We start from the raw sequence: 13156 nt of genomic DNA on the forward strand, positions 1-13156 counted from the left end.
CTTTGTAGACGTCATCTCTTCTCTCTTTTGCTAACTGGATACTTGTTGATGAGAGGAGTATAACCGGTTGATAAGTGGTACAAATGTTAGTTTGTTAAATATGTCAAAATCAATGTCATATACCCAATTTTCTTTTGCATTTTGGCTATTGAGTAAATTCACCCTCGAAAATACCTAAAACCTTATTTGGTTAAAAAAGAAGGGAAATTGCATCCCATACACTACACTTTTATCCTAATTAACCAAACACCATAAATCCCACAATGTTATACCTTTTTCCATAGAGATAAATGAGTCAAATCATAGGTATTTTCATTTGTTTAGGGTTTTAAACCGATCGACTCAAAAGATAAAAAAAAGCCACAATGGACCAGGTTGGAATACCTAAAAATTATTTGACGAAAATTTATGAACCACGTTATATGTTTACAATAATTTATCGTATCGAAATTAATATTTATAGCAAGTCGAAATAATGAAAATACATTATTTTTTTTTGGCTAGACGAGAGAACCACGTTATATGTTTCAGAATTCAGAACTTCTTCCTTTTTTTTTGTCCAGACTTCAATCCATTTTATAATGATGTGTAGTAATTAAAAGACTGTGTTACAAAAAAAAAAGTAATTAAAAGACTCTGAGAATTGCCATTTATAATAATTACAAAATACAGTATTTTTTTCTAAATAAATATTGTGTGTTCTACAAGAAATGAAAGGATTATATTTTACTTTCTCCTCATCAGACATAAGAAAGAAAAAAAAACGAGAACTCTTGCCGTTGCTTTTATTATCCGACAGCAGCAGTCTTCGCCTGGAAATATCTATTCTATTCCGGTAGCGATGCTCCGAACTGTCTCTTGTTCGGCTTCTCTCAGCTCTTCCTCTCCTTTCTTTCGCTTCTTTCGCCACTTTCCTCGCTCGTCTACGGCCGCTCTCCGTGGCCCCAGTCGCAACCTTGGCCGGATTTCATCTCCTTCTGCTGCCGGAAGACGTGTCTTTCTCCGAAGAGGGTTGAGGGTTTCTTCCGCCGCCACAGAAGGTGGCGGTGGTGTCAATGGCCAGTTCTCTCGCTTCTCTGTTCGGGCCGTCGCCACACCATCTTATCCTGGTAACAAAAAAAGATTCTCACTTGTTTGGGAAAGTTCGAATCTTTGGATGAACCTTTCTCTTTAGTTGAACTTCACATTCGGAAAATGTTTATGCTTTTTAATTTATTGTTTGCTGGAATTTAGATGTAGGTCAAGATGAGGCTGAGAAGCTTGGGTTTGAGAAAGTGTCTGAGGAGTTTATCTCAGAGTGTAAATCGAAGGCGACTCTCTTCAAACACAAGAAAACTGGCTGCGAGGTTATGTCTGTGTCAAATGAGGATGAGAACAAGGTGTTCGGCATTGTTTTAAGGACTCCTCCGTAAGTCTACTACTTCTAAATTGATTACTTGAGTTTTTCTCATAGTTCCTTTTTTTTTTATTGCAGGAAGGATTCCACTGGCATTCCACACATACTGGAACATAGTGTTCTATGTGGGTCGAGAAAGTACCCTGTAAAAGAGCCATTCGTTGAACTGCTTAAGGGAAGCTTGCATACTTTCCTCAACGCATTCACATATCCTGATAGGACCTGTTACCCAGTTGCTTCCACAAATACAAAGGTACAATGAACTAAATATACACTACTCCTTTTGTTTTCCTCAAGGAGCTCTGCCTCCTTCTGGAACTGTTAACTAGTTTTTGTCTGATCATGTTACATCACACAATCTATGGTAGGATTTTTACAATCTCGTCGATGTATATTTGGATGCTGTCTTCTTCCCCAAGTGTGTGGAGGACGTTCACACTTTTCAGCAAGAGGGCTGGCACTATGAGCTTAATGATCCCTCAGAAGACATATCTTACAAAGGTAACGGATGCCATTTTAGAGTTCTCCCCATCTACTTATAGTGTCGATGTCATCTCTTTGTTTATCTACTAACTCATATAGGCTCTCACTCTATGTCATTGTTGGTGCTTGATTTCAGGTGTTGTATTTAATGAGATGAAAGGTGTCTATTCACAGCCTGATAATATTTTAGGCCGAATTGCTCAACAGGCAAGTTTTGAGTTTTGTTTACTCTTATAACTAACAGTTTCTTGAGAACTCTTTTTTAAGAGTAAATCTTTGTAGTGGGTTCTGGTGGATCATTACCGTTGTGTGTGCAGTTGCTGTTGAATTAGCTTACCAGTTGTTGTTCTTCTTGAATGTTTTCTAAACACCTAATCACATACTAATATCTGCATCGTGCATTTGTATTATATTTGATTCGAAAAATTAGTCCTATGTTGGCTTTTGACCTTATCAATCAATTAAATGATGTAGCCATTGTTGATATGAAACCTATCTTTCTTGAAAACATTGTTAGATAATCTGAGATCATGTATCCTTGATATAGCTGTTCTGATGAAATCACTTACTACTCTTGATTAGGCCATATCTCCAGATAATACATATGGTGTTGACAGTGGAGGTGATCCAAAAGATATCCCTAAGCTGACATTCGAGGAATTTCAGGTTTGTTAAAAGTCAAATTGTTCTGCTAGTAGCTAGAGGAGCGTGGTTATATGTATAACTTCTGATGCATATTATGTACATGTTCTTGGTGTGGGGAAACTTTAGGAGTTCCACCGTAAGTATTATCACCCAAGCAATGCCAGAATCTGGTTCTACGGAGATGATGATCCAGTTCAGCGCCTTCGTGTTTTGAGTGGTAAAGATTGACATCTCTCTCCTTTTGCGTTATTAGAATTAATCCTCTTATGACTTTAGTTGATTTTGAAGTACATCTTCTCTCACTATCTTATATGTGCAGAATACTTGGACATGTTTGAAGCAAGCTCATCTCGAGACACTTCAAAGATTGAAACTCAAAAGCTTTTCTCCGAGCCTATCAGAATAGTTGAGAAATATCCTGCCGGTCGAGATGGTGATCTCAAAAAGAAGAACATGGTGTGCGTTAACTGGCTATTGTCCGAGAAGCCCCTGGACTTGCAAACTCAGCTCGCACTTGGGTTCTTGGACCATCTTATGCTGGGAACTCCTGCTTCGCCGCTAAGGAAAATCTTGCTGGAAAGCGGTTTAGGAGAAGCTCTTGTCAGTAGTGGGATGTCAGACGAACTTTTGCAGCCCCAGTTCAGTGTTGGTATGAAAGGTGTGTCTCAAGATAACGTTCAAAAGGTTGAGGAGTTGATTATGGATACGTTGAAGAAGTTGGCGGAAGAAGGGTTTGACAGTGATGCTGTGGAGGCATCCACGAATACAATTGAGTTTTCTCTGAGGGAAAACAATACAGGATCTTTCCCTCGTGGTTTATCACTTATGCTCCAATCTATTGTAAGTTTATATGCCTTTTATGCTTGTGTGACTGTCTATCTATTTAGAGATCACTCCTTATCTGATGATGGGCTGTTTAGGCAAAGTGGATATACGATATGGATCCTTTTGAGCCATTGAAGTACACGGAGCCATTGAAAGCCCTGAAAGCCAGAATAGTTGAGGAGGGTTCCAAGGCTGTCTTTTCTCCACTGATAGAGCAGTTTATTTTGAATAACTCGCATCGTGTTACCATAGAGATGCAGGTATGCTTTTCATTGCTATCTAATGCCTCTTTTAGTTTTGAGCTCACTTCTAGTATATTGTCAGCCTGATCCTGAAAAAGCTTCTCAAGAGGAAGCGGAAGAGAAGAGTATCCTGGAAAAAGTCAAAGCAGGTATGACAGAAGAGGATCTTGCAGAGCTAGCGCGTGCTACAGAGGAGCTGAGATTGAAACAAGAGACTCCTGACCCTCCTGAAGCACTGAGATGTGTCCCGAGTTTGAACCTGAGTGACATCCCAAAAGAACCTACTTATGTTCCCAGTGAGGTAATCATTTTGCTGCCCTTTTTGCTTTTCTTGTATATCCATACACTTCTGAGCATATGCAAATTTTTCTGATACGAAATTTTGACAATAGGTTGGAGATATTAATGGTGTGAAGGTTTTGCGGCATGACCTTTTCACAAATGACATTGTGTACGCTGAAGTAGTGTTTGATATGGGTTCGCTGAAGCATGAACTTCTTCCACTAGTACCACTTTTCTGGTATGTTTTAAGCTCACTTGTGATACTCTTAGTTTCTACCAAGTTTACCAGAAATATGCATGATGGACAATGTTGCTAAATGCTTGCCATGCATTTTACGCTTGGATCTCCAAACTGAATCTGCAACTCATTCGGCTGTTTTTGTACTTCTGACGTAGTTTGAAGCATTTAAGATGACATACTGCTTAAACTGTTTTTGGCAAAGAATCTCTGTATCGGTTCTGTATTCTGTGAAAGCGCTCTGTGTTAAGTTGATTTTGCTATTCCAGCTGGCAGTTTCTTGCTCTTTAATGTTGGGTCATGGTCCGTTTTCTTGTACATTCTGTTTTACTCGATTTTCTGTAGAGAACCACTGCTTACCAGAGCCTTCCAATATATATGATTGTTTGCACTTATTAGTGAGCATGTTGAAGTCAATATCAGACGACTAATTATATTCCTGATAACTTTCTCCAACGCCAATTTTTCAATCATAAATTTCCTTGTTATTTTGGCTAGGCTTATGTTGTGTCCCAGACACTTGCATGCTATGTTCTCTATATATTTTTTGTTCATAAACAACGATAGCTGTTTCTGGTGTAATTTTCAAAAGCATAGAATATTCTCCATAAGTACTTTGCTAGCTTGTATTAGCGAATTTTTTGCTCTGTAATATCTTGAAATTGTATCTCTGATAGAAATTGTCTTTTGACAGTCAATCACTAATGGAGATGGGCACAAAAGATTTGAGTTTTGTGCAACTGAATCAGTTGATTGGAAGGAAAACGGGAGGTATATCAGTATATCCCCTTACTTCATCTGTGAGGGGCAAGGCTGAACCTTGCAGCAAATTTGTTGTACGTGGAAAATCGATGGCTGGGCGTGCTGAAGACCTTTTTAACCTGGTACTTTGTCTTTTATCATCCTTTTACTTCAACTTGTCGCATTTTTGCTGTAGTTTATATATGTTGGGTTATCGAATGTGTACATCTGTCTACCTCATTGATCTTGCTTTCTTGTGTCTCCAAAAGATATACTTCAGCTTTATGTTGTATAGCCCTGTTCGCTTGGTACTATATAGTGTAGCGACTTTCTTGTCTCTTCATTTCGTCTTCCAAATTGCATAGACTGCCTCTCTCATCTCTTTTCCAGTGTCTTCTCTTAGATGCACCTAATGTGTTTTTCTGTCTAGACTGTGAGTACTGTATTATGCTACACAACCACTCTGACTGGAAAACTGTGTTTGTCTGTTGGGATATCATACAATGTAACCCTGACACTGAAACAGATATTATCAATAGGGTGATAGGTGAACTTTGTGATTAAATAAATGCCTTTCATGAATCAGAATTATGGTCCAACTATTGACATTATTCGCCTCCCTTTCAGTTCATGTCCCTTATTTAATTATGTTTCTGTCAAAGCTACTGGTTGGCTCTTATCTTCATTCCATTTGATCTTGCTGCAGATGAATTGCTTGTTGCAAGAAGTTCAGTTTACAGATCAGCAGCGGTTTAAACAGTTTGTCTCTCAAAGCATAGCACGGATGGAGGTAGGTAGTCAAAAAATTCTCTGTCTTTTGCATTATTTATAGAACTGATGGTAGTTGTGTAAACATCATTTCTCATTTTATACAGAACCGATTGAGGGGAAGTGGTCATGGAATCGCTGCGGCGAGGATGGATGCAATGTTGAACGTTGCTGGTTGGATGTCTGAACAGATGGGTGGTCTCAGGTTAGAACTTGATCATTCTTTATTTGACTTTTCATTTAAACCCTTTTAATCCTCTTCTCCTTTTGTTGTTAAACTTGAGCATCTCTCTTTTGTAGTTATCTTGAATTCTTGCACACTCTTGCAAAGAAGGTGGATGAAGACTGGGAAGGGATATCATCCGCACTCGAAGAGATCAGGAGATCTCTCCTCGCCAGGAACGGTTGCGTAGTTAACATGACTGCAGATGGCAAGTCTCTCACCAACATCGAAAAATCGGTTGAGAAGTTTCTAAACTTACTCCCTGAAACCCCATCTGGTGGGCTCGTCACTTGGGACGGTCGACTTCCTCTGAGAAACGAAGCCATTGTAATACCAACTCAGGTACAAAAAAGGAAGACTATTTATACAGAAAATGTGTTTTGGGTTTAGTGTTTTCTCATACTCTCTCTTTGCAGGTGAACTATGTTGGAAAAGCCGGTAACATATACAGCACAGGGTATGAGCTTGATGGCAGTGCATATGTTATATCAAAGCATATTAGCAACACATGGTTATGGGATCGTGTTCGTGTGAGCGGTGGTGCCTATGGAGGTTTCTGTGATTTCGATTCGCATTCAGGTTTAAAAACTTCTTTTAACTTTTCTTCCTTGAATGTATTTAAAGAGTTGTCCTGAAAAACATATTGGATTTCTCTTTGTTTTCAGGAGTGTTTTCGTTCTTGTCTTACCGTGATCCAAACTTGTTGAAGACACTTGACATATATGATGGAACCGGAGACTTCTTGCGTGGGCTTGATGTTGATCAAGAGACGCTCACTAAAGCTATCATTGGAACCATTGGTGATGTTGATTCCTACCAGTTACCTGATGCCAAAGGTTATAGCAGTTTGATGAGGCATTTACTTGGAGTAACAGACGAAGAACGGCAAAGAAAGCGCGAAGAGATACTTACAACAAGGTTTGTTCACATACATTCTCTTAATGATTGATTGTTCCCTATAGTATATGGTTAAAAGTGTTGATATGGTTTTGATCCTCTCTTTGTTCCACAGCTTAAAGGACTTTAAGGAGTTCGCAGAAGCAATAGATGTGGTTAGAGAGAAAGGTGTTGCGGTGGCAGTGGCATCCGCAGAAGACATTGATTCGGCGAACCAAGCGCGTTCCAACTTTTTCGAGGTTAAGAAAGCTCTCTAAGTTGATAACTTTTACTGTAATAAGAAGATTGAGAATCTCTTTAGATTTGTTTCTTTGCTGCAAGTCAGTGTCTTGGTAAGGCTTGATATATTATTTACCCAACATTATGGACTTTTCACAATAAATGAAGCATTTCGTTCACTTTCAACTTATTTGCCCTGTGGAAATCTTAATATCAGAAACTTTACCAAAAATGAATATCGATGTATTAGATGTGCGTTAAAAAACTTTGTAGAATACACTCAAAAAAAAAAATTTGTTGGAATTTTGCTCGAGAGCGTACCAAAACAACTATTTGATGCAATAACTCTGCAATACAAAATAAATTTTCAAAATAATTCTGGAGGATACTTTTTTAAGAATCTACATTTAAATCTAAATAACTCTACCTAATAATTGTACCAATTAAAAGTTAACAAGTTGCATCAATATCAATACGTATTTTAATTTAGAAACAAATATCCGTAATAGTTACATATTTCCTGGTTTGTATAATTTACAAAATGAAAATTTTAATTTAGGTCAAGATTTAGGAAAATAAATCTTAAAGTATCACTACAAGAAAACAGCAAGGATAGTGAGGGAAGAAATCGTCGGAATTTCGTTGGAATAACGTTATTCCGACGACATACCGACGAAACAAGTCCTCGGAAATAATTCCTCGGAATTTCTTCTTTCCTCGGAAATTCCTCAGAATTTTCCGACGGAATTCCGAGGAAACAAATTTCCGAGGAAATTCCGAGGATCACTAGTTTGTCGGAAGAACTTCGTCGGGATATTTCCTCGGAAGTTCATCGATCGATGCGTTTTTGGACATATATCCATCGATCGATCCTTTTATAAAAAAACGTTCGGAATATACCGAGGGACATCTTCCTCGGAATATTCCGAGGAACATGTCCCTCGGTATATTCCGAGGAACATGTCCCTCGGTATATTCCGAGGAACATGTCCCTCGGTATATTCCGAACGTTTTTTTATAAACAGATCGATCGATGGATATATGTCCAAAAGCGCATCGATCGATCGAGTAAAAAATATAATTAATTTCCTCGGAATGTAAAAAATATTAATTTAAAAAAAAAAAAAAATTTGAAATTTAAATTCGAAAATATAAAATTAAAATTAAAATTGAAATCATATTAATTAATATTCAAAGTTTCACAAATAAAAATAAAACATTCCGAGTTTTTGGGAAAAAAAAACTACAGGTCTGGCACGTCCGGGAACACCTCGTTCGGGTACATCCTCTGCATCATCTCCATCATTTGCTGGTTCAGCCTCCTCTGTGCCTCATAGCCCGCCTGTTGAGCCGCCATCTGAGTCTCCAACAAAGATATGCGATCATCCTTGTCCTTCAACTGAGCCGTAAGTACTTCTGGATCAACAAAGGGCGGTGGTGCAGAAGAAGGAGGAACCGACCCGGTGCGACGACCCAAACCGACCAAACGTCCCTTCTTCTTTGGAACCGACTGAATAGAAAATAGCCAAATTTACAAATTTAAACCAAGAAATAAATGAATTGAACTTAAAAAAAAAAAAAACTTACGGATTCAACGATTTCGTTGATTCGAAACCGGGACAAGTTGGTCGAAGCCGTTGAAGCGTCATCCTCGGTTTGAAGCTGAGACACTTCGTCTACCACCTGAGTTTGGACCAGGTCGACCACGTCCCTCACAAGACCGTCATCAATCTGGCCGGTCTTCTTGTTGGTATACGCCCTCCTCATTAGGGCGAGATCATCAACCGGCTCGCCATCATTTTCTTCCGCCTTGAAAAAAAACATAAATTAAAGAAACATTAGAAATTAGAAGAAATGCACAATAAATTAAAATTCTGAAACTCAAATAATTGAAGAAAAAGCGGTTGAACTTACCATGCGATCTCCCAGAGTGGCAATAGATTGAGCACCCAAGTTATGCTTGTAGATGACCTTCCCTTTACGGTCGCTCCTGCGGTTGGTGGAGTTGGTGGAAGAAGTTTATTTCGTCTCTTCCTTATCCCAATGCACACACAACTCCTTCCAGACCGTGTCGTTCATCGACTTTGGGACCTTTTAATAAAAAAAAAAGAAAATAGTTTAATAAATTTAAAAATAGTTTAATAAATTAAAAAATTGTTTAATAAATTAAATCGAACCTTATTGATTTCCTACTTCTTCTTCCACTCGTGGATCTGCTTCCCATAGTTGTCCATAACTTTATGGACAAAGTGGTAATAGATAAAGAGCGTCTCATCGGAATTTCAGTTGAACTCTTGCTGAAAAAAAACACAATTAGTAGAAAATTTATATTAAAGATTAAAAATATAAGTAAAAAATTAGAATACTTACCGCAAACTGACGAAACCACAGAACCTGCGTGTCGGTAGGGAAGTGAGTGAAAGTCGGATGTCCCCTGTCGAGGGCCGAGTACATCATACGGTTGATCCATGCTCTGATCCCGTTCCCGGATCGGTTGAACCTAATAAAAAAAACAAACGGTTAATAATGAATCCAAATTTAAAGAAAAAAATGTTTAATTACCATGTTTGACCCCGTCCATGTGGATACGGAGTGAGATACGGAAGATGGTCACGACCGGGCTGTTGAACCAACTCCGCAACACTCATCACTCCCGGAGGACCCGGAGGAGCAGGAGCGGATGCAGCAGCGGGAGCGAGAGGAGCAGGAGCGGGTGCAGCAGAGGGAGATGTATGGTTGGAGCTGTGGGGCGAAGCGGAATCCTAAAAATGGCTGGAATCCCGAGACTGGCTCCCCGTACCACCACGACCACGACGCTGTCGAGGCCGGGTCTCATCATCATGAGACCTGTAAATTAAAAAAATATATTTAATAAATACAGAAATATATAAATTAATTTTTTTTTTAAAATCCCAAATAATAGTTTTTAATCACAACAAAAGATTTATAGATATTAAAAATATTTAATAAATATATAAAAATAGTTCTAATAAACAAAAAATAGTTTTAATAAATAAAAAATAGTTTAATAATTACAAAAAATAGTTTTAATAATATATATATATATTAAAAATATTTTTAAATCCCAAATAATAGTTTTTAATCACAAAAAAAGTTTTATAGATATTAAAAATGTTTTGTAAAATCCAAAAAATCGAATTTATGTGCAAAAAAGATTTTGTAAAATCCAAAAAATCGAATTTATATAGAAAAATCGTTTTGTAAAATACAAAAATCGATTTTATATACAAAAATTGATTTTATAAATACAAAAAAAATAAAAAAATTCTAAAAAAATTCTAAATCAATTCAACAAAACAAATTATTCAACCAAATCACAATTCTAAACCTATTATACAACCAAATCACAATCCTAACCAATCACCCTAACAAAAATCTTTCAAAACTACACAAAAACCTAACAAATAGAACCTAAGAGAGTGGGATAGGGTCCTTACATGATTTGTGTAAGAGAAGGTGGAGATCGCCGGAGATATTGTCGGATTTCAGGTGGAAATCGCCGGAGAGAAGAGAGGAGTCGCGCAGAGGAAGAAGAGAGAAATGGGGAAGAAGAAGAGGTTCGTGGTTATAACCGTCGGAATTCCGTCGGAATTCTAATTTCAATTTTCGCGAAATATTTGCCCGGTAAAATGAAAATATTCCGAGGAAATACCGAGGAACTAGTGTTTGGGGTTTCAAAACATCAATTTGTTTTGCCGTATTTCATTTCTTATACAATTGTAATGAATACCATTGAGGATTCTTTGTATAGATGAGCATAAACCATGAAATAACAAATTTCAAAACTAATTGAAAGTAGACAAAAAGACAAAAATAGCACTAAATCAAGTTTTTGTTCCCAAACTAGTACTCAAGGTCAAAAGTCACAAAAATAGCACTTAATGTTTTATCAAAAGTCACAAACTTAGGGTTTAGAGTTAAAGGGTAGGGTTTAGGATTTTGGGTTTAGGGTTTAGGGTTTAGGGTTTAGGGTTTAGAGTTTAGGGTTTAGGGTTTAGATTTTAGGGTTTAGGGTTTAGGGTTTAGAGTTTAGGGTTTAGGGTTTAAAATTTAGGGTTTAGGGTTTATGGTTTAGGGTTTAGGGTTTAGAGTTTAGGGTTTAGGGTTTAGAGTTGAGAAATGAGGTTTTGGGGATAAGATTTCAAATTTTGAAAAATAAAAAAATTAAAATTTTCAAAGAATAAACTTAGAAATGTGCTATTTTGGTCATTTTAGTTTTTGAGTGCTATTTTTGTGATATAAACTTAGAAATGTGCTATTTTTGAGATTTGCCCTTGAAAGTATTCCCTTTACCGTTCATTAAAATGTATAAGTGTTTCTCTTATGTTGTGGGATTTCGTTCATACAATCGGAAAAGTGTTAATTATACGGTAATGAACAAATTTTTGACTTCATAATGAACGTAAGACACTTAATAAGGGTCATATAGGTGTTATTCAAACCGCAAAACGTTGTTTTCGGTTTAAAAACCCTATTTCCTCGGAATTTCCTCGAATTATTCCGAGGGAATTCCGAGGAAACCCTTTTCTTCCTCGGAATTCCGTCGGAATATTCCGAGGAAATTCCGAGGAACTAGTGTTTGGGGTTTCAATACGTCAATTTTTTTTAAAACGGATCGATCGATGGATATATGTACAAAAGCCCATCGATCGATAGAGTATATCAGGTGTTCCTCGGAATTTCCTCGGAATATTCCGAGGCTTTTCCGAGGAAACAGGGTTTGGGGTAACAATGTGATCGATCAAGAACAAAATCTCGTACGTTTTTTTATAAACGGATCGATCGATGTATATATATCCAAAAACGCATCGATCGATCACTAAAATGGACCAAAGCGTAACAATGTGCTCGATCGATTAGATTATCCCATCGATCGATCGAGAATCTCAAGCGTTCCTCGGAATGTCCTCGGAAAATCTTGTAAGTTTTTTTATAAACAGATCGATCGATGGATATATGTCCGAAAACGCATCGATCGATCACTAAGATGGACCAAAGCGTAACAATGTGATCGATCGATTAGATTATCCCATCGATCGATCGAGAGTCTCAAGCGTTCCTCGGAATGTCCTCGGAAAATCTTGTAAGTTTTTTTATTAGCGGATCGATCGATGGATATATGTCCGAAAACATATGTCCGAAAACGCATTGATCGATCACTAAGATGGACCAAAGCGTAACAATGTGATCGATCGATTAGATTATCCCATCGATCGATCGAGAATATCAAGTGTTCCTCAGAATTCCGTCGGAATATTCCGAGGCTTTTCCGAGGAAAGAGGGTATATCAAGTGTTCCTCGGAATTTCCTCGGTATTTCTTTAAAACAAAAAAAAAATCAATGGTAGTCTGTTTCCGAGTCATCATCACCAGATGAATCTGAATCTGGATCTTGGTGAAACTCTCCAATCACTGATTCATCCTCTACGTGAACAACGACTTCCTCTCCGAAGTCGGTTAAATCGACTACAAGGCCAACTCCAGCTAAATCTTCTGCTGCACTTAAGTTGCCGGATGTGCTTGGTTGTAGTGGGTCTTCCAGCTCAGAACTTCCCTGAACTCGGCCTCTCGGGTTGAGTCTTGTAACAGTAACCCATGGATCATCTCTGTTCCTTACCCGGGGATACTTGATATAACAAACCTGTAACATTTAGAAAATTATTAGTAAAATTATAAATTAATACACATGATGATGAATCATTCTGAATAATTAACATTTAATTACCTGATCGGCCTGAGAAGCAAGAATGAAAGGATCATAATATTGCAGCTTTCGCCTCGAATTTACTGATGTAACACCAAATGCATCTGTTCTCACACCTCGATCTGGAGTGTTGTCGTGCCAATCACAATAGAAAACAGTACATCGCAATCCAACCATGCCCAAATACTTGATTTCCAAAATCTCATGTATGTGTCCGTAGTATACATCATCTCCTGATGCAGAACAAACGCCAGCATCATAAGTCGTACTCAAACGTCTCCTCTTCTGATTTGTGAATGCATATCCTCGAGTACAAAATCTCGGATATGACTTCACAACAAAGTTTGGTCCAACGACCATCTCACGTATCCAATCGTCAAATGTTTCACCTCTGGCCAAACCAGCAGACACCTATTAGTAGCACATATATATATGTTATATCAATAAATGTGAATTAGTATAAATATGTGATA

At 37.7% G+C, this 13156-nt stretch overlaps 1 protein-coding gene across 1 annotated transcript; it reads left to right on the plus strand.

Moving 5' to 3' along the window:
* The first annotated feature begins 721 nt into the window (after nucleotides 1–721).
* On the plus strand, nucleotides 722–7145 carry LOC106363141 (presequence protease 1, chloroplastic/mitochondrial). The gene is made up of 18 exons (XM_013802958.3): nucleotides 722–1109; nucleotides 1234–1408; nucleotides 1475–1649; nucleotides 1765–1897; nucleotides 2016–2086; nucleotides 2462–2545; nucleotides 2651–2741; nucleotides 2844–3364; nucleotides 3445–3609; nucleotides 3674–3892; nucleotides 3984–4111; nucleotides 4806–4995; nucleotides 5559–5642; nucleotides 5728–5825; nucleotides 5921–6185; nucleotides 6260–6422; nucleotides 6509–6761; nucleotides 6856–7145. Exons 1-18 carry the CDS (start codon nucleotides 842–844, stop codon nucleotides 6995–6997), a joined length of 3225 nt encoding a protein of 1074 aa, XP_013658412.1. The 5' UTR covers nucleotides 722–841; the 3' UTR covers nucleotides 6998–7145.
* Nucleotides 7146–13156: the final 6011 nt, after the last annotated feature.

This window comes from Brassica napus, chromosome C1 (genome assembly GCF_020379485.1).
Source record: "Brassica napus cultivar Da-Ae chromosome C1, Da-Ae, whole genome shotgun sequence".
NCBI lineage: Eukaryota > Viridiplantae > Streptophyta > Magnoliopsida > Brassicales > Brassicaceae > Brassica > Brassica napus.

What these genes read in the sequence shown, in the direction of transcription:
- LOC106363141 (XM_013802958.3), top strand. Translation starts at nt 842, where the DNA reads ATGCTCCGAACTGTCTCTTGTTCGGCTTCTCTCAGCTCTTCCTCTCCT. An exon ending in AGAAGACATATCTTACAAAG is followed by an intron (nt 1,898 to 2,015) that starts GTAACGGATGCC and finishes GCTTGATTTCAG; the next exon opens with GTGTTGTATTTAATGAGATG. An exon ending in CACTTATGCTCCAATCTATT is followed by an intron (nt 3,365 to 3,444) that starts GTAAGTTTATAT and finishes TGGGCTGTTTAG; the next exon opens with GCAAAGTGGATATACGATAT.